Genomic DNA, 22677 nt, shown 5'->3' with positions numbered 1-22677 from the left:
ACATATATATCTTCTGTAGTAGATCTCCCACACATAAAACCAAATTGATTTTTTGAGACGTTTGTTTCTGGCCTTAATTTTTATTCAACTACCATTTCCTATAGTTTCATCATATGACTCATTAGTTTAATTCCACGATAATTATTACAATTTTGAATATCTCCTTTATTTTTGTATATATGTATTAAAGTGTTTTTCCTCCATTCATCTAACATTTTATTAGTTTTTATCATTACATTAAATAAATTAGTTAAGCATATAATTATATTATCACCTAAGCATTTCCAAAATTCAATTGGGATGTTATCTAATATTATACATTTTCCATTTTCATCATTTTAGTGCAAGCTTAACTTCTTTAACTCTAATCTTGCGAATAAATCTCATGTTTTTAGTCTTTTTCTCATTTGTTAATTCTAAGTTTAATCCTTCTGTTTGGTTTTCATTAGATAGCTTACTAAAATAACTTCCTCATCTTTCTTTTATATCTTCTTCCTTAACCAATACAATATCATCCTCACTTTTTATACATTTTACACACATCCTTACTTTTTCTTTCTATACCTCTAGCAAGTTTAAATATTTTTCCCCTTTTCTTTTGTATCTAATCTATCATACAAATTATTAAACGATATATGTTTAAATTCATTGATGGCTTTTCTTTTTTTTTTTTGTATCTTTTCTCATCTCTTAATACTTTTCAAAGTTATTCATGTTTCAACATTATTGTCATGTTTTATACCAAATTCTTTTTATCTTTACGATTTTTTGGACATCGAAATCTCACCACCAACTTTCCTTGTCAAGTGTTTTCCTCTTGATTTACTAAATCCCTTTTGTTTTTTTTTTTTTTTTTTTTGAATACGCACCGGGTATCCACGCGTCCGTTTTATGGTCCATGTGACTAATCCTGCGCCCCTTGAAGTTGACCCCACAATTCCAAAGGGAGGGTAAATTCAGGAGTCCAGGGGCGGAAACAAACCCGGGAGGGTAATCTCTTTTGTTTTCTTTTTAATACGGTTAGATGTCCTACTCCAAATAGTGTTTATGTCTACACCATCTATAGTCCAATTACCATCTTTAAATTTTATTATTTTTTCTCCCTTTAGGTTCGACCTAGTTCTTTTACACTGATTTATTTTATCATTTCTATTCTATTTTTTAATACATATATCTAACACAAACTCTATGTCGTGTGATTAAATTTTCACCTCGCATAGTTTTACAATCCTTACATGATAAACAATCTACCCTCTAGTTAAGAAAAAAACATCTACTTTTTATTCTATCCACTCCTAAAGGTTATTAACTATTCTTCTCTCTTTTTAGAGCAAGTATTCATTGAAATAAAATTATATAACATAGCAAAGTCTAAAATCATCTCCCCAAACTCATCTTTGTTTACATATTCATATCCTCCATGTATCCTCTCATAACATTTATTATCACTTCAAACATGTCCACTCAGATATGCTCACATAAATATTTTCTCAGACCCTTATATGTCATACTATCCATATCTTTCCAAAATTGTCTCTTAAAATTTTCTACTAAACCTACTTAAGCAACACAAACACTAATGACATTTATCATCTCTTGGCCTAAGGTCATCTTGATTTTTATAATCCAATATCCTACTCTATTTACATCTACAATGCTATTTTTAAATTTGTCTACAACAATTCCAACCTCATTCTTATGTTTACAATTTCCAGTGTACCAAAGTTTAAATCTTGACTTATGAATTTCTCTAACTTTCTCCCCCATGCACTTAGTTTCTTTAAGGCAAATTATATATTAATTTACCTTCTAATCATTGTGTCTACAATATTCATGTTTTTACTTGCAAGTAACTCTATATTCCACGTTACTAATCTAATCCTAGTCTTCTGAACTAACTTCTTTACTTGCCCACATTCAGGATGATGCAGGAACCTCCCTACATATTTGACATTGTACCTAGGCGCCGACACAACGAGTCACTTCAGGGTGACGACCAAACCCACCCTTGCCCACTTTTCGCTACTCTCACATGGTATAAATGCAGTGAGTAGCTCGTAAGGGACACCTTGCTAAATATACGATAAGGATTCATATTATAGTGATCTAACAAATTTTAATACCTTGAACAAAATACAAGTTTGGTCAAACACCCTTATCCTATATTTGGGTCAATCAAGAATTTGAAGTTGTACTGAATTTGAATAAACTATAATATAAGATTGTATTAAAATATTTCCAAATCTACCCAAATTCAAATTCAAGATCCAAAATTCATGCTTCCAAACTCCCAATAACATGTTTTAGCAAAAGCCTACCAAGCTACGACAACAAGCATTCAAATGAACATAACATACATGGCAATCCACAATATAGTTTGGTTCACGAAAAATCTTAATATGGATATATGCTTAGAAGAGAAGGAAATATGGTCTTTGCCCAATTACAATGGTTGTCATACCTCCACACATTAGTCTATTACAACACAATTAGCATTGTTTCTAAAATGCACCAAGTAGATGTAGCTACTAACAGAACACACTTCAATTATTCTAATATAAGTAATGATTCAGGTGGAAGAGGAGGCTTATAACCATGTTGCGGGGTCTTTGTCCACCCCATGCAAAATCAACCATAGCTCCATTTTAGCCCGGAGGCCAGTTCATCTGTCGTCCTCCAAAGAGGTGCACGTGGAGGTGATAAACAGATTGACCTGAAAACACACACACCTCATAATATCAGGGCAAACCAACAAACATAATTTTTTGGAAATTAGAAGTGCAAATAAAGTTCTGCTTGATTTCAAGAAGACTACGGACAGCCATTTGGACCATCATTGATCACAACCCTGAAGCCGTCTTCAAGGCCTTCCTGTTTAGCAACGAGCTTGGCAGTGTAAATAAGGTGGCCAAGAATCTCACAGTGTCTCTCTTCGGCCTAGAAAACATAGATTGTATACAATTACAAAGTGGTTAGAATGATGAGAAACTATGCTGGCCTCTTTTTTTCTTGCCAGTAACATACTATTCATTAGATATTGCATTGAAATGAAGAAAGGCAATTATATTGCTTTCTTCTACAACGAGTACAATAAAACTATAAAGCACGCGACCAAATGAACAAATTGACTAGCAAACTTTCTACTAGTCAAACAGAAAAAATTTACAAGAGGTAATGACAAAGATGAACAACAAAATGTAAATAGAGGAAGTAGTTCATGCTTGTTGATTTCCAATTAACAAACCTCTTAATTTGGCCTTTAGTGGCACACTTCAAGGCTAGATTTGGTTTGTGGAATGAAAATAGGATTGAGAATGAATAGGAATACAATAATTTGAAAATAAGAAGATGATAGGATGTTATTCTAGACAAATGACAAGAGGAAGTTGTTATTCCAGCTAAATATAGAATAACAAGGGAATAAATGTTCCCACGGTAGAATTAGGGAATGATCATGCCTCGTATATTCCATATTCATTGGATTAATACCAACTTTTCTATAATAATTTGCCACAGAACGAAAACCCTCACATAATTGCTATTCCATTTCCCAAACTAAAGTTCATCTTTGGGAAGAAATAGACAAGACATTTAAGAAGTTTTCCTTGAGTCCTATTTATAAGCTTCATCAAAACTTTAATCGCCTATGTTCTTTCATTTTCATCACACAAATGCATGTTTCCACAAGCACAAACTAATCATCATCACAAAATGCAAAAATAGAACCTTGGAGAAATTTTCTCCTGTATTATTCCTTCTTCCAAATACCAGTTCTACACTGCTTCAAAGAGGCCTTGTGAGGCTCAAGACTCTTCATGAGTACATTATATTTTTCTTCCTTTCCTTCATTTTTTTTAAGTTATGTTTTGCTTTGTTTCTTATAGTTGTTTGCTTTCTTTCTTTTATTTCTTTTCTTTCTTTCTTTCTTTCTTTCTTTCTTTTTTTTTTTTTATTTTTGGTGGGGGATGAGGGGAGAAGGAAGCTTAGGCACTAAGCATCAAGAAAGTCATATATTTAATGTACAGAATAAATAAATAAAAAGTAACATTTAAGATTTGAAAATTTTTCCCTATTCTTCAATTAAAAAAAATTTTGCCCTACTAGAAATTAAAACGAAAAAAAACCAAAAATTTAGTGTTCCTTGAAGAAATTAAAAAATTTTGCCCTACTAGAGAGACAAAACGAAAAAAAAAAAAGGCACCCATTGAAAGTTTGAAAGTCCCCAAAAACACTCTTCTAACAAAACCAGAAGAATAAAACCATACCAATGCACGAAAGCCCACTCTCTCCCAATACAACTGCTGAGACAAAATAACCACTGGAAACTAGAAGGGCAAAATAGAGAAAGCAAGAGAAAAGAAAGGAAAGAATGCCACCATCCAACCCCATTGAAAGTCCACAAAAACACTCTTTTAACAACCAAATGAATAAACCCATACTAATGCAAGAAAGCCTCGTCCCCCAAAGAAAATGTAGAGACACAAAACAATCATTGAGAATAGAAGAATTCATCTCTAACCAAATGCAAAGCACTGGGAAGATTGCACATTTCCACAACATGCTAGCATCCTAAACTCTCTTAAAACTTCTAAAGAAGTAAGCATGAAGACAGCCTCCAAAGAACCCAAACACACAATGTCTCCAAATCAAACCACCTATTCTAAACCACAAGGAATACAAAAGGGAGAAAAAGGGCATGAATGTGATCCACCACTATCAAAGCACATCATCAAAACATCATGAGATAAAGCCTACTAAAGTCTCCTAATTTGCAATAGATTGTGGCTGCAAGTCTACTAAGGACTGCCAACCAAATATAAGCCTTCGCAAGAAATCTTAGCACTTCATATTCATTCTTCAAGGGAAAAATCATTAGGAAGATGAATAAACAAATACTCCAAAACCATCCAGAGTCCTGACAGAATATCTTCAAGAAGAAAACTAAAAAGAATCCTATAAACAAAGCGATGAAGAATGCTCATCACCCTCTTAATAATTAAGATCCACAAAGAAAGAATTCCAGGAAACGGAACTGTTCAGCAACAAAAAAGTGAGTGCATTACGTAAAATAGAGAGACAATAATGACCATGAAAAGCAATCAAAGAAAGAGTATTCCCCATCCATAACTCCCCAAAACAGAACTTGAGAACCATTACACACTTAATATAAACTAAACGAAAACAAAGAATCTGCAAAATAAAATTTTCAAAGACTCGTGGTAACCCTAGTACCAATATCAGCATTCCAACCATAAAAGCACATTCTTAGACACCAAATCACCATGACCCAAACCCTATTAGCTTTGGAATTATGGACATCCTCCCAACTCACTAAATGATCTTTTTTCTCACTATTCCACACCAAAGGAAGTTCCTTCTCACCATGGTTGTCAAAGCTGTTTTTCTAACTAGGATGATTGGTTGGTAAGATTGAATCATAAAATCCTTAAGATTTTATAAACTGAAAAATATGCATAAAAATGTAAATAAACTAACAAAGGTCCTAAAGAAGTTTTGGACATCAATTCCATGCTCCCACCCCACATCAAACCTATTTCAAAGCATTCCTCAATTTGCTAGAACCAACAATGCCTAATCTATAAAGGAAGAAGAATAAATAAAAGAATTTTGAACTGATAAGGGAAATAAAAACAAAATAAAATAGAGAGCTCAAAGCCACCTCCGCATCTCCAAAACAAAGAACAATTTTCTCTTGTGTGTGTGTTTTGGGGGGGGGGGGTTGGAAGCTAATAGAAAATCTCCACAATTCCACACCAATTGTCCATTCAATTGATTTTTCCTACAATTCAACAATCACAGGCAGTGTAGGATCATAAAATTGAGTAATCTAAAATCAGACATTATCTTAACAATCGTGCTCATTTCTCTAATTCTCCACCAATCAGAATTATTTTTTATGAAAGAAAAAAAAAAGAAATTTCATAAAGGAGAGAGAAAGGAAGAACAAAAAGGAGGATGAAAAGTCTTCAGAATTTTTTTTTTTTTTTAAATCCAACACCAAATAATGTATCCTATCCCAGAGTAAGGATCACATCATCTTCTTCCCCTTACCAACCACATAAGCGTTCCTTTCCAAACAAATACCCCACAACACTGCAAGAAAAAAATCACATCTCCATAATGCTGATCCATATCCAGTTATTCCAATACTAGGTAAAGGAAATAGGGAGCAAATCCTGCACCAATTCTGGATACACTCACTCCTTACCAAATGCACCAAACAACATGTTCTACACCCTCCAAGAGAGAGCAATGCATAAACAGAAGTGAAAACTGATGCTGAACTATCAAAATATAAGGGACACAATATGGATATAACACCTTCAAAGGCCTCCTACTTGCAGCAGATAGTTGGTGTCAACTATATTTAGAACCACCACCAAATAAAAGCCTCAATATTAGAGGGAAAGTGGAAACGACGTATTAACACAAATTAAATGCTCAAAAAGGGTTTTGCAAGACTAAAACCCCAAAGAATCTAAATCTCAGGACCAGTAATCCCCACTGTTGGAAGGGTCATAGCCATCCAACAACAAAGAAGAACACTCCTCCACCTCCCTACCAAGAGAAACTTACCCCACATGAGGTTAAGAACAAAAAAAATGACTGCATCATGCACCAAAGAAAGACAATGCAGTTGAGGAAAAAAAACAATGAAAAGCACAGCTTTTCCACCCACTTATAACTCACAAAAATGGATATAACCCATTTCCTACAACAAAATTGGAAAAGAAAGAGCTAGATTTGTGATATATACCTCCAAGGACTCTCAAAAGAAACCCAAACTAAGGAAAATAGAACTCCCTTCCACATGTGCAGATTCTTAGACACCTTTGCCACCAATAAAAAGGACTGTATGATCACAAAAGAAAAAGATAATATCATCAAAGATGCAGATTTCACCTCCTCATTCCCCACCCCAATGCGTCTCACAAAACCACTGCACGCTACCCTACCTACCAACCTACTCAAGACATAAACAACAAGAAAGTTAAAAAGGAGAAAGAGGGTCTCCTCTCCTTGCCTTTGGGGGGGGTGGGGGGAATAAAATGCTATAAACCACTCCTTAGGTTCTCCATTAATGATAATAAAAAAAGGAGCATTAGACAAGCCTTTGTCCCCTCTCCCCAACCCCCTGCCAAAATATCCAACCCCCCCACCTCTTGCCAAAATTTTTTTTTATATGCAAAGTAATCATTAAAGAGCATCAAGGGGATGCACCCAAATACAAACAAGAAGATAATCACCTACACTGCATGGTGTCAAAAAAATTAAGAATTACAAGTCAAGCAAAAAAAATACCACTATGTCATCTAGTAAGAGTAGTAATCTAATAGTCTTTTAATAACTTGTAAGGTGCGGCCAATCCTTTGAGAGCTCCCTTATTTTTCTTTCCCTCCAAAGGATGGGAAGGGGGATGAGGGATAGAGCTTTCTTACTCTCCTTGCTTGAGTGGATACCTTTCCAAGCCCATAATTGTCCTTCCATTATTTTGGCAGTAACCCACGTTCTACTTGATCAAAGAAATGGTTAGGTCCCAAAGGGTTCTGGTTCGGGAACAGTTAGAGGATGACAGGATGGGATCTACAGTATGAGCACTTCCCAAACACAAGAAGCATTGGCTAGCAAGAGGCAGCCCCCTTTTCTGCACGTTATCAATAATTAAAATTTTTTCAAGATATGCTTACAATACAAAGAAAGCAATTTGGGGCTATTGTTTCCCATATAAGCTTTTAGGGAATTTTTTTTTTTTTTTTTAAATTAGTGAAGGAACTATATTGAAGAGGCATCAAGGGGATGTCAGTCCATGATATAGTAAATCATGCACCTGAAGGGTGTCACACAAATCAAAGATTACATACAATAACAACAAGCCTTAAGTCCTATTAAGTGAAGTCAACTACTTGAATTCTTTTTCGCCAATTCACCTGATTGAGAGTGTTTTCCTCTATTAGATTAAAAGCTATTAAATCCTTCCTCACTACCTCATTCCAAGTTATTTTAGGCCTACCCTTACCCTTTTTTCATACTAGAAACAATAACTAACTCACTTCTCCTCAAAGGTGCTCTACTAAGTCTATGTGTCAAATGCCCAAACCATCTAAGCTGCCTCTCCCTTAGCTTGTCTTCAATCGGTGCTATGTCTAAATTATTGTGTATATGCTCGTTTATTATTCTATCTTTTAATGTTATTCCACTCATCCACCTTAACATTTGCATTTCAGCAACTTTTACTTTTTATAATCTTGTTTCTTAATTGCCCAACATTCTGAACCATAGTTGTCTTATAAAACTTTCCTTCTAATTTTAAGGGTATTCTACGATCACACAACACACCTAACGCACTCCTCCATTCTACCAAACCCGTTTTAATTCTATGTACTACATCCTATTCAATTTTCCCTTCCGTTTTCATAATAGATCCAAGATATCTAAATCTATTAGTGTTATTAATTTATTGATTATCAAGTTTAATCTTCTCTCCACTACTACTCCTTACATTACCGAAATTACATTTCAAATATTTTTTCTTATTCCTACTTATCCTAAAACCTTCTGACTCTAATGCGGTTCTCCAAAGTTCTACTACTATCATCAATCAACACAATATCATCTGCAAACAACATACACAAAGGGACCACATTTTGGATATTCCTAGTAAGTTCATCAATCACTAAAATAAAAAGATAAAACTTAAAGTAGAACCTTGATCTTCACCTATTGTGATTGGAAAATCTCTAGATTCCCCTCCTATAGTCCTCCATTAGTCACTACTCTATCATACATATCATTACTGACCTCACTATATCTACTACATACCCTTTTTTTCTAAGACCCACCAACGAACTTCTCTAGGTACTCTATCATATGTATTCTATAGGTCAATAAAAATCGTATGCAATTTTATTTTCCCTAAAATTTTCCATTAAACTTCTCAAAATATAAATAGCTTCTATTGTTCACTTCCCAGGCATAAAGCCAAACTGATTTTTTGAAATCCTCGTTTCTAATCTTACCTTATGTTCAATTACCCTTTCCCATAATTTCATTGGATGACTCATAATCTTAATTCCACAATAGTTATTACCAATGTTTTAAAAGGCAAATGCATAAGGCAAGGCGGTTTACCCCTGACGTTGAGGCGTTGTGGCGTAAGCCTTTTGGGGAACTAATTTTTTATTTAAAAAATTATATAAATAAATTATACATACTAAAAATAATATGAATTTTAGTTCTAAAAATAACTTGGAGAGTCTAAATTCAAAAAGTTGTGAAGTTATTTGGCTCAATCCAAAGCTTAAATATCTCCCATATGGAATAATTGTGAGAGAAGTTGAGATCGCCCAAGCAGAGAAAGCACAGATCCGAAGAATATTTGAGGTTGGTTGACGATCAAAGCAGGTCACGAGAGAAAGAGAGCGACGACAGCCCAATCGTCATGTTGGAGGAATCTTGTCGAAGAGACGACATCTCAATCGTTGTGTTGGCGGAATCTCGTTAGAGAGACGACAACCCATGGTCGTGATGCTTGATCAACTGAAGAAAGTCGACAACCCAATCTTCATGTTGAAAGAGTCTCACCAGAGAAGATTGATCAAGGGAAGGAGAGTTTTCTTCTAGGGAAGCTGCCTTCAGTTAACTTGCTCGAATGGATTCCAAAATGTGTATGCCTTTTCCGTAGAGGCGTGAAATGTGAATTCTTTTTGCCGATATGTATGCCCAACTCCAAAATGCATACGCCTTTTGGGACTTTTGCCTTGTACACTACACCTTAGGGCATTCAAGGCACAAAATGCCTAAAGGCGCGCCTCCTTAGAAGCACCTTCTAAATCACTGATAATTACAGTTTTGAATATCACCTTTGTTTTTGTATAAAGGTATTAACGTTGTTTTGCACCATTCCTCTGGCATTTTCTTGCTTTTAATAACAATGTTGAACGGATTAGTTGAGCAAATATTTCCTTTATCGCCTTTTCCAAACTTCAATTGGTATTTTATTTGGCCCTATAGATTTCCCACTTTTCATTTTGTTAACGTCATCTTAACTTCAAAGACTCTAATTTTGTGAATAAATCTACCATTTTTATTCTTATCCTCATTTGTCACTTCCAAGTTCATTTTTTCATTTTGATTATCATTAAACAACTTATCAAAGTATCTTTGTCACCTCTCTTTTTATGTCCTTTTCTCTAGTTAAGACATTATCATTCTCGCCCTTTATAAATTTTACATCACCTAAACCTCAGCATTTTCTTTCTCTAGGTCTAGCAAGTTTATAAATGACTTTTCTCCTTATTTTGTATCTAGTCTAGTATATAAAGTATCATAAGCTCTATGTTTAACTTCACTAGTAGTCTTTTTTGCATTTTTTCTTGTCTCTTTATATTTTTCAAGATTGTCTGTATTTCTAAAATTTTGCCATATTTTATCCCAGTTTCTTTTTGTCTTAACAACTTTTTGGACTTCTTGATCTCACCTCCAACTTTCTTTACTACCTGAGTATCTACCTTTAGATTCACCTAAAATCTCTTGTTATCCTTATGATAGAGTCAGCCATTTTATTCCAAACAATATTTATATCTACCTTACCCCCCCCCCCCCCCCAATACAATCACACTCTTTGATCATTTTATCTTTGAAATTACTATATTATCTCCCTTCAAACTCCACCACCTAGTCCTCTTACGTTGATTTATATTACTCTTGCGGTCAATAGCTAGCATAGTACGACTGTTATTAATGATTAAGATGTTGTAATCTTTGATTATTATCATGTAATCAAATATTACATCTCAATCATTTAATAACAATCCTACTATGCTAGCTATTGACTGCAATAAACTAGTGTTCTTTGTTGTTTTGGATCGTTGAAATTGAATTTTTTAATACTCATCTATTCTTCTCTTTCCAAACACACCAGAAAATTGCAAGGGGAACAAGGGACATAGCCTTTCTCTTCTCCCTTGTTGCCAAATCCCTTTCCAGGCCCATATTTCCCCTCTCACAGAGTTAGTATCACCCACCTTTGTCCGACAAGAATCAACGACATAGTCCAGAGATTCCTTGTCCAAGTGCAGTGAAGGAGGATGTGTTGAACAGATTCTGTGTTAGTCATGCAAAGGAGATATCTGTTGGCTACTGACAAGGCCCCTTTGCAAATTATCCATATTCAAAAAATCTTACCATGTGTAGCTTCCCATGCAAGGAAGGCAACTTTTGTGAGGGCTGCTGTCTTCCAAATCTAAGTCTAAAGGAAATTAAAGTTGTTTGACTTCCAGGGAATGTTGTTGCTAGTTCCTAACAAAAGTGAGTTTCCTATACGAGGATGTGATCATAAACCTGCCATCTTTATCCAAACCCACTTGGGATCATTAGTACTTTAATAATGGATTTTATCAAAGCAATCATAAAATTCAATAAGATGGTCAATTTCTCAATGCACGGAATTTCTAAGCAAGGGAATGTTCTGAAAAATACCTTGGTCAGAAATTTGACAATATTTTTTTGCAAGGGCATCCTTGTCACGAGTTAAACTTAAGATGGAAGGGAGTGTTATGCTAAGGAGCGATGAATTGCAGCAAATATAATGCCAAGAAAATATTATCCCTATTCCCCACTTGGGAGCTAATACGGAAGAAAAATCATCCCAACCTTTCCTAATGAATTTCCAAACTCTAACACCACATGCTCCTCTCCTAGCTTCAGCAGTCCAACCATTATATAGGAGACGGGTCCCCTGTTGTCTACTCTTTTTTCTTTCGAAATGACTGAAATAAATGAATTTTTTTACCAAATTTTGAAGTACTGACTACCCTTCAAATATTATCCTTCTCCTTCATGAAATTCGAAAGCCATTTTGCAAGGAGGTCATTCTTGAACGTACAAAAGGATTTGAGCCTTAAACCACCATATCTTAAGAGGTTGTTTTATAAACCCTAAATACCTAAATACCTCCCCCAAACCCCAAAGGAATCTCCTTTGAATTCTCTCTGAACTTTTGGCGACCAAGCACAGGATAGTGTCATAATTTGAACACTTCACACCGTGTGAAAGGCCGTGCAACACTAGTTGTAGAACACAAGCTTCACTAGCCAGCTAAAAAAAAACCATGGATTCTGCAAATGTACAATTTAACTAGCATCAAATACAAATTTACACAAAAACAATATGCAAGCATGAGAGTAAACACAAGTCAAAAGGTAAACCATAAAGCAATGCAATTCATATTATTACAACTCTGTAGGCAATATGTGTTTAGCCATGGAAGCAAGTAGGCCAAACACGTTTAAAATAACTAGTGAGTTTTACAATGAGTGATGCACATTCACCCTCCCATAAAGAGCTTTCTATGCAATTCCTTCAATAGCATGAGGAAACATCAACATGATCAAAGAGTCTACTCCTCTTCTTCCCTAGGGCTTTACTCTACTCAAAAAATAAAATTTACACTTGTGGTTACCCACACAATGTGTACAAGACAAGGGGTCAAAAACTAGCATTTACATGGTGGTTACCCACCCATCGTGCACAAGACAGCCGGTCATAAACAAGCATAATACCCTAAACAAGCTTTGCTTATGACATTCTCCCCCACTTATTTAGTTGACGTACTCATAGACTTCAATGCTAAATAGTCTTCTACTTTGTTTACAAATGGTTGCATGTCTTTTGTTAACATCCAATTGATTCCTTCAACTCTGAGGCCCCTCCACTTCATCAGAACTCATATTGTTGTCACCTTGATTTGAACTCTCTATTTGTAAGGATCTCTTCAACTTCTCATCTAGGTTGCAAAGTCTACTAGTTCTATGATTTGACTAACTTGGTGTCAATGATGAATGACTTGAGGCAGCTAATGTGAAACACATGATGCACATTCATCCATGCCAGATCAACCATGAAAAAGACACTGGCAACTTTGACCAAGATGGGGATTTATCCTTTATATTTGCCCAAGAACGTAATGCTGCCACACTTGAAGACATTGAGTAACTACCAGCATCTCCTTCTCTTGAGTTTATATGTTTCTGCTCAACTTCACTAAGCTTACAACTCTCACGTGCTAAAGGATACCCCTCTAATAGCAAGACTCCACCAAGAGTGTACTCTAATGCATTTCTTGAACCTCAAAGGGTTTAGTAAGTAGCGAATACCTCATCATAACTTCCTTCAAGCTCTCAAAAAGGCTCCCTAGCACTCTTACATCCAGTTCCACCCATAACCCTTTCTCAACAAATTGATTAAAATGGCCCCCTTTCTCAACAAATTGATTAAAATGGGCTTCCTTCGCAAGTATTCCTCAACAAACTTGCAATAGTAGTTGGCAAGTCCAAGAAAGCATGCAACCCCTTAATTGTCATTGTGATCTTCCAATCTTGAATAGAACTCACCTTCTCCATATCCATACAAATACAACCTTGTTCAATCATATAGCTAATATTTTTTTTTTTTTTTTTTTTTTTTTTTTTTGGTAGGAAAAGAATTTACAAGAGAAAGAATGAGACATCTCCTAAAAGAGATTTGGAACAAATCAGAAATAAACAACTAGGAAAAAACAAAGAGAGAAAAGATCCTAAAGCCAACATGTTCCTCCAATCTCTTTGTAACTCCTAAAAACTAACCCCTTTGAAAAAAATCCAAAACCAGCATACCACGGTAAGGCCAAATATTGAATTTTATCCTAAAACCAGCACCTAATTTAATTTTTTTCTTTAAGAAAAAATCATGCATTATGTTCCAGCCATATTCCCCATAAAAACTTCCATAATACTGCCCTATCCTTCCTTCTCCCAAAGCCTACAAAAGAAATGACTAACGAGTCGTCCATCGAATAAGGACATACCCAGCTCTCTCCAATAACAAACAAAAAGCTTATTCCAAATCCTCCAAGAAAATTTGTAATGCAAAAAAAGATGTGAAGTAATCTTGGAGTTCTTGTAACAAATCTCACATACATCAGGAGGGAGAGCCTTCGAAGGTCTCCTAATTTGCAGCAAGTTGTTAGTATTTTATTAAGCACAACCAACCAAGTGAACGCCTTAATTTTTGGGGGAGCCTTGGCCTTCCAAATAATTGGATAAAGTGGAAATGAAGAATTGGACCAGATCATGAAATCAAAAAATGTTTTGCAAGAATATACTCCCAACTGATCCAAAGACCAAGAAGGTATATTCCTCCTCAAAGAAAGGCTACTCTCATTCAATAAAGGATAACAAAGATGAAAGTTTCATCATCTCCCTATAATTGAGAGGTCTCCTAAAATGGAGATTCCAAGAAACTAAAGACTACTCAAATCACCCACAAAGAAAGAAATGACTCTATTTCGCTCAGAGTACAAATGAGAGAGATGAGGGAAAGAAATGGAAAAAGAAGCATTTCCTAGCCATGGGTCTTTCCATAAATGGATGCGTGAATCCTTCCCTGCCTCAAGTTTAGTGCAGGGGGTGAATGAAGGATAAATCTGAGAAATGGACCTCCCAACTCCACAAAGAACATCTTAAATTGACATTCATATCCCACCCATTCTCATCCAACACAAACTTACTTCTTATGCCAAAGGGAAGATTCTTTTAGAGAGAAGCACCATAACCATTTAGCTAAAAAAGCAATGGTTTTAGACACCAACTAACCTAGAACCAACCCCCCTCCTTAGACCTAAAAACCTCTTCCTAGCTAGCTAAGTGGTCCCTATGATCCCCACACTTGACCATAGAAAGTCTCTCATAATTCTCTTAAGCTTGCTAGCAGCAATCCCATCCGAATCTTAAAAACAGACAAGAAGTAAAGTGGAGTGCTAGAAAGAGAAACTTGTTCTTCACCTACAACAAACTTGTCAAAGTAGTCATGAGCGTGCAGAAGGTTGCTAGCATATTAGTTTAACTTGAAGGCCATCGCCAAGAACTCATAAGCCCTTGTAGCACATCACGCAGGTACTCTTTGGTTTATCACCTTCTACTATCCTTATTCCTCGCTTAATAGTAGTCTGACCGCCAATCAAATTTAGATAAGTACTTAGCATGACTTAAAAGGGGAGCTTACGTGCAATGGTAAGGTTGTCGATATGTGACCTGGAGGTCACGAGTTCGAGGCGTGGAAACAGCCTCTTGCAAAAATGCAAGGTAAGGCTGCGTACTATAGACCTATTGTGGTCCGCCCCTTCCCCGAACCCCGCATACGCAAGAGCTTTGCGCACCGGGCTGCCCCTTTTTTTTTTCTATTTTTTTTTTTTACTTAGCATGACTTAGATGATCAACATGGGTACTTGTTGTGCACAACCAGTTTATTAAGCACGCGGCAATCCACACACACTTGTACGCTCCCATCATGTTCTCTAAAACAAATGATGCTTTGGAAGATCATATGTAACCTACTTCCAATAACTCATCGAGTTGCTTCCATAATTTAGCTAACTTTGGACACAATGGCCCTTTAGCAAGGGCTTCACCCCTAGTAACAATTCACACTCATGTTCCACTCCTCATTGTGGAGGCAAGTTGTGCGATAGTTTATCTGGCATCACCGATTCGCCCCTTCTCAAAGCCTTCTTGAGTTGCAAGGCGAAAAGGAACTTCTCGTCATCTTACTTCTTTGCCACAACTCAAACCATGCAATAATGGTCACCTGTGAGACAAAAGGAACCACCAATCGACATCAAAACTCCAATCTCCAAAAATGCTAGGCTACACCCAATGTCAATTTGGCAGCGAAGTTAAGGCTTCCATGTGCCTCGAGCCCTTAGCTTCAAGTTGAGTCTTTACGCTTCACCTTAAAAGACAAAGTTGTGGGTAGCCGCATTGATCTATAAACGCATAAACATTAACCCTTTAACTTGGACAACCGTGGATTCTCTCATCTGCCTCTCCAATGCATTGGGTAACCACATTGCATCTATTATTGGGATTTCCTCCTCATCCTTATCTTATCCTTATGACCCCTTGCAATCTTACCCCTACCACCATAGTGCTAGAGGCCCGAGACAAGGATATGTTTACTTTGAAGATGATGCCTTGGTGTTGGCTCCCCAACTTTTGAATTTGCACTTCTTAAAAGATTTTCTGTTGTCTCCATTGCACAAGCCACTTTCCTTAGGCAAAGGGGAATTTTCCTCCATAATTAAGCATTCTGCAGCAAAATGGGCAAGCTTAAACCCTTTGTCAATGAAGTCAACCGTTGCACACGATTTCAAACCTTTGAGAAAATAGAATAACATGTCTTTCTCCAGCACGTCCAAAATATCAAACATCAAAATAAAGAATCGTTTAACATATTTTTCGTACTGTCTCAACGTGCTAAAGATCTCGCAATTTGCACCGAGCATTGTACTCAACATTCTTAGGAAATAATTGAGTCATAAGCTCTTTCTTCAAGCTTATCAAAGTATCAATGGTACACCACAACAGGTTGGCATCCCCATTCAAGTAAATAGTGGTGGTGTATACTTTCACTACCTCCAACTCAGCCCTAATTGCACAAAAGTAATGTTACCTGTCAAATAAGTTCTCCAACTCCTTAACATTACAAGCACCACCAATGCTTTCGGTTTTGATACTCTTGCTCTCCTATACTATGCCCTTATAGAATTGGCATTCCTAAGAGCACAAACCATTAGGTTCAAGTTAGCAATGAACCCACTCATCCACATTATTTTTAAGATCTCTCCAACACATCAAAAAGGTCCATAAGTTGGGCACCTCAATGCCACATGGTTGACGATCTCAATGTGTGCCCTAGCACATCAAGTTTCTCTGTATTAGCATGCCCCATGGTTCTCTACCTAATGCTTCACACAATTCCACAATCCTAAGAAAACTAAATTACAAATCAATTAATCAAGCTTTGATATCAACCACCATCCGCCAAACCCTTCACACTTCACAACATATGAAGGATCATGTTGTAGCATGCAAGCTTAACTAGTCAATTGAAATTAAAATGCAAGCTCAGCACACAAACAAGTTCATAGTCATCAAATACAAAGACGAAATAAGCAAGCCTGAAATAATGACGAGTCAAGTGGTAAACCATAAAACTCATGCTTAGCAAGGGAGGCAAGTAGGCAAAACACGTACAATAGCTATTAAATTTTACAATGATTAATGAACACTCACCCTCCTCTAAAGAGCGTTTTTTATGCACTGTCTACTCTAGCACAAGTAAACATCAATATAACCGAAAAGTCATACCTTTTTTCCCCAAGGCATTATTCTACTCAAAGAATAAAAAATGTATTAGTATTTAAATCACTGCCCACCTAATGTGTACAAAACCAAAAGTCACAAACAAAAACAAGGCTCTAAACAAGCTTGGTTTGTGACAGATGCAGTTGAGGAACATATAATATTTATGAAGATAAGTCTCCCATCCTTAGACAAATAGTTTCCTTTTACAACCAACCAGCTATCTCTCAAAGCTTTTAGTTATGGTGCCCTAAACAATTTTTCTTTTTAATTTTGTACTGAGGGAGAGGCCAAGGTAGGTAATTCATAAAGCACCCCACTTGCAACTAAGAAAACCTGCAAAGAGAGGGCTCTTATTGTTGTTCCTATGTGGAATAAATTCACTTTTTCCCAAGTTCACCTTCGACCCAAAGACTACTTCAAACCCAAGAATAATGGATCCTCTTTAAGAATAATGGTATTATTCATGAAAAGCACATAGGAGACTCCCATTTCCCTCCCGTTCACTCTAATGCTACTACCTTTAAGGAGGTGCCTTTAGAAGCTTTTCTCAACAAAATACTCTAAACACTTCCATTACCAAGATAAATAATAAGAGGGAGAGGAGATCACCTTGCCTCATACCTCTAGAAGAGAGAAAAATATCTTATGGGCAACTAATGACTAGCACTGAAAAAAAAATGGGATTGTAATGCACTATTGAATCCACTTACACAACAACTCCCTAATAGTCATTCTTCTGAGAATGTGAAGGAAGAAATTCCAATTCGCATGATCAAAAGCCCTCTCCATGTCAAGTTTGAACACCATACAACTCTTCGTATCCTTACTATAGCGATCCACAACTTCCTTAGCTATAATCAAAGTTGCATCCATGATTTGCTGACCAACTACAAAAGCATGTTGGTGTTGGCCAATAACCTTCCAAATTGCATTTTTAACCCTAATAGATACCACACTCACTGGCTAGGTGATACTCATGTTTCATTGGGTTGTTAAGATCTAAAAGTTAGTTTTTTTTGTAGTTTTCAACTATTATCATTTTTTTAGGCCTTTTTTAAATCCAAGAAAGAATATGCATGAAAAATATATATTTTTAAAATTGTCGATAAACACCAAAAGTTCAATATTTTATTATTATTTTCTTGATTCCTTCCCTGTTTCATAAATTTCATTATTTTATTAATATTTCCTACCTCATTTTCTTACTTTTTATTTGTTTAGGGAAAGCATACACATGAAATATGATTTTTTTTCTGGTTAAAATTTAAATGTATTTTATTATTTTTCTTGTCATTTGTACATCATTATTTGCATGTCATTTTGAATTGATTTTAAAAATTTGTACTAAATCTTATGATTTGATTCGATTCTCAATTCCCAAAATTGAAACTTCGATTCACAAATCAAATCTCGATTTGACAACTACGCCCCCAACTCTTACTATCCTTACTTGCTCTAGTTCTCTCACCAATTAGCTCCTCCACTATACTTAGAACACCTTTGGCATCTCTCTTGGTAATTTTTTGTGTTTTCTCAGCAAACAACTCTCACTTATCTTTAGCAAGCTTCCTCCCTTCAAAACCCATTTGCATTTCCTTACAATGAGGGTAAACCTTTCAACTCCTCAAACTATCCAAACAAGCTCCCTTACCAACTGGATTTCCAATTGAGCCAAAAATAAAGTCCTAGGTTTCAACCTCACAAGAATTAAGATCCTTAGAAGCAGAACCCCCACTTTCATTTCTAGAACCCTACCTATTATCGTTCTTCTCCCAAAAAGGAGAAGCATCATCCTCTAGAATATTAGTAGATTATTTTAGAAATTCTTACATCTCCTACTTATTGACATCAAGGCATCTCCCCTCCTGACAGCCATGGGAATCGTTCGAAAAGGAGCACAACTCTAACCGATCAGAAACCTATGTATCTTGTTCGAAGATGAACACAATTCATCTTGCTTCTGCTCTGAAAGATGCTGACCTCTCCTAGCCTCACAAGTGTTAAGAAAAAGTGCTTCATTAAGATTGATGATTTATAAAGGCTTCTGTGCCTGACCATTCATTTGGTCCATCTGTATATAACCCTGCTTATTTTCTTTCTAACTAACGAAGCCCAATATAGAATCATAAGACTGCTCTTGGGCCTCGTCAGCCAACAAGCCCAACAAAAATGTTAATAAGCTTTTTATTATTTTCAAACAATCAGCCCAAGTCAATATTGATCAACAAAGACCCAGATCCAATCTACTCGATCTTCGTCATCCCACCGTCCATTCAGGAACCTTAGTAACCTCTAATCTCAACTCAACTGCTTAGCTAGAAATCGACAGTTGTGCGTGCGTAGCGGACCAAAGGAAATCCTCTCGCATGTTACCCCCACATCGAATGTAGACCACCTCCTATCCTGCACACCCTTTTAAATTGATCGACCTCCAACACCACCTACGCTTCTTGAAACTACCTAATTCTAGCATCGATTCTCATAGATCTTCTCACTGTCTACTCTGGTAGACCCTGACCCAAAAAAACTCACCAGAGCAATGAATTCATCCCCAAATCGAGACTGGCTATCGCCTTTTGGTTCTTTAGGAACAAATATGGAATACCTTTTACCCCTCCATTTATGCCCTAATTCCAAGAATTTCCTTGCCCTAGTCGCATGAATCCCCATCCAATAATCAACATAACCCACCCGAAGCTTCGAAAACCCTTGCTAACCTACTAGAAAGTGACAAGAACCCTTCTGAAAACCATGTTGCTGCAGCTGAAGAAAGATGTACCCACCGATCACATTTATGATTCTTCTGAAGAACAAAGCTCCAACCTTCTCTACTCTTGCTCTTGAACCAACTACAATAAATACACTTAACCACCCGCCCCCCAACAAACAAAAGGCCCACTTCAAGTTTCAATGAGAAAAATTATCAATCAAGTTGTTAATAGACACCAAAAGAAAAAGGCTTGGTGGTGATGTGCTCAGTTTTCTATTCTTTAGGTGTTGTGGACCATAAGGAATGAAAATATTTTCAAGATCGGTTTACTCCTTTGGCTTTGATTTAGGATGTAATTGTTTTTATGCTTTCCTTTCCACTTTTTCTTCAAGTGTTTTTGGGACTATTTCTTTGAGTGATGTGCAGTGTGATTAGAGGACTAGTATAATGAAACTTCTGTTTTTGTTTTGTTTCTTTCTTTTAAATTTTAATTTTGATTTACTTATTTATTTGTTTTTTTTAGGAACCTCACCCTCCCCAGACTCTCAATATGCATGGCATGAGTCTGGCATACATGGTGTTGCATGCCTTATATCATACCCAATGTTATTGCCTTTATAGCATATAGAGTCTCCCTCCCTATCTCTACAAATTTGAAAGTAAGATTCTCTCACTCTCTCTAACTTGTGTTTAGCATATAGAGTCACTCCCCCTCCCCCCCCCCCCCCCCTCTTTTTGCCTTGTGCACTGGTGTTACCAATGTGTTTGTGTTTATAGCATACAAATCTAATCTCTACTGCTATAACTAAAGTTCACCTTATATCATGCACATCAATCAAATTTAGATCCTATGCAACCACTATATATTGTAGGACCCTAGTTCCCCTTACATCATGCACATCAACCAAATTTGCATCTAGGGCTGCAAACAAACCAAGTTGCTCATGAGTGGCTCAGGAGCTCAACTTGGCAAAAGCTCATGCAGGCTTATTTATTATATAAATAAGTGATTATCGAGCCTAGCTTTGAGGCTTGACTAATAAGCGAACAAACTTGAACATGAACAAGCTTAGCTCATCTTGGCTCATGAGCGGATCGATTACAGGCTTGGTTGGGCTCATTTAATATGCTTGGATTGTGCTCATTAATGGACTTGTTTAATAAGGTAAAACTAGGCTTCATTTCTAGTAGGCTTAAAAGTAGGGACTGTCTAGGCTTGGGCTTGTTTAACTCAAACTTCATAACGTGAATTTTACCAATGCCCAGGGCCAGTAAGATAGCTTTGTGGGAACATATACCTCTACAGCAGTATTACTAAGAGCCCCTTTTCACCTCTTTTTCCTAACAAAACTCTAACCCCCATTTGGTTTGTGGAATGAAATTAACGTCTGAATGGAATTGACGTTAGAATGGAATCAAGACTAGAATAGAATCAACATCGGAATACCATTACTACATTTGGATACACACATGGAATTACTGTGGGAATGGAATGAAAGATATGATGTTCTCCAAAAAAATCCTTTTAAAATCAAATTTTGTTTTTGATTATTGGAATAAAACCACAGAGAGAGAGAGAAAGAAGGAAATCTAGCTAAGAGAGAGGTGAGAGAGAGACGGAGTGCAGGAGGAAAGGGAGTGCTTTGGTGGAGAGAGGTGGCAAATGATGGAGAGATGGCAATTTGCGATTGACAACGAGAGAGAGAGAGAGAGAGATCTAACACCAATGTTGCCGCAATGGGAGCTGTAGAGCTAGCGGTGGAGCACTCTGACGAAGAGAGGTCCCAATAAAGGAGAGATGGTGATGGCATTTTGGTTGACCGCCTTCGGGGGGGGGGGGGGGGGGGCTCTTGCTACGTTTGATTGAAAAGCGGGTTAGCAAGCTTAGTTGTGAGAGGATATTATGGGAAATAAGTTGATTCCATGGAATGAAAAATGATTCCATTCCATATGGGCAAGAATCACAATTCCCCCAAGTGATGGAATTAGTAGTTTAGGCGAAATCATATTCTGGTTGTGATTTTAAAAACCAAACAAGGGAGTGTGATTGCATACCTAGAATTTGATTCCATTCATGGTTTGATTTCGCAAATCAAATAGGGGATAAGAGCCTCTTGCCTCTCACAGCAATAGGTTTCAAAAGAACCAAACTGTTCTCGATCATCTCAGTAGCTAGGCTTGAAAAGAGCTCATCAGCCTTTTCATTTGTATAATGAACAAGCTTGAGCAACTATATTAAAATTCAATTTGAGCTCAGCTTGAGCTTGAGTTCGATTAGAAATTTAATAAACAAGCTTGAGCATGGCAAAGCTCGGGTCAAGTCAGATTGGCTCATTCACAACCCTATTTGGATCCTATATGGCCATTATGTGCCACAATCCATGAGTCAAAAAAGAATATTTTTCAGATCTTTATGTCATTTATATAATTTTATCTTTGACCGGCTCAACTAGACCCCAATGGTTCCAGTGGAAACAAATTTGGTTAATAGACAGTCCATGTATGATCTTTCAAACCAACAGTGCAGATCCCTTATTGTGGTCCCATCTAAGCCCCATGAAAAGTGATCTATCACACGTACTTACTTGACCTCCTTAGTACATTTCCTATTCTACCCCTCTTGGCCATTTCCACTTCTTCCTATTACTTGTATGCAGCACTACCTGCCTAATACTTCAAAGCACCCTATACCATATTAGGTACTCATCCTTCCCCAAAACCCCAAAAGAACATCTAAATCTAATACATCCTCTAACATGTCTTTTC

The 22677-nt window shown here is 36.6% G+C and overlaps 1 protein-coding gene across 1 annotated transcript in view; it reads right to left on the bottom strand.

The window, feature by feature from the left end:
- Nucleotides 1-2376: 2376 nt before the first annotated feature.
- Nucleotides 2377-22677, bottom strand: part of LOC131145205 (14 kDa zinc-binding protein) — a 39906-nt gene continuing 19605 nt past the window's right edge. The window contains exons 4-5 of the mRNA XM_058094350.1: nucleotides 2820-2937; nucleotides 2377-2713 (exon numbers count right to left, since the gene is read on the bottom strand). Coding sequence (XP_057950333.1) covers nucleotides 2646-2713; nucleotides 2820-2937 — 186 coding nt within the window. The 3' untranslated portion in view covers nucleotides 2377-2645. The remainder of the gene's footprint in view (nucleotides 2714-2819; nucleotides 2938-22677) is intronic.

The sequence above is a fragment of the Malania oleifera genome, chromosome 12 (genome assembly GCF_029873635.1).
Source record: "Malania oleifera isolate guangnan ecotype guangnan chromosome 12, ASM2987363v1, whole genome shotgun sequence".
Classification (NCBI taxonomy): domain Eukaryota; kingdom Viridiplantae; phylum Streptophyta; class Magnoliopsida; order Santalales; family Ximeniaceae; genus Malania; species Malania oleifera.
This window is presented reverse-complemented; position numbering and strand designations above follow the sequence as displayed.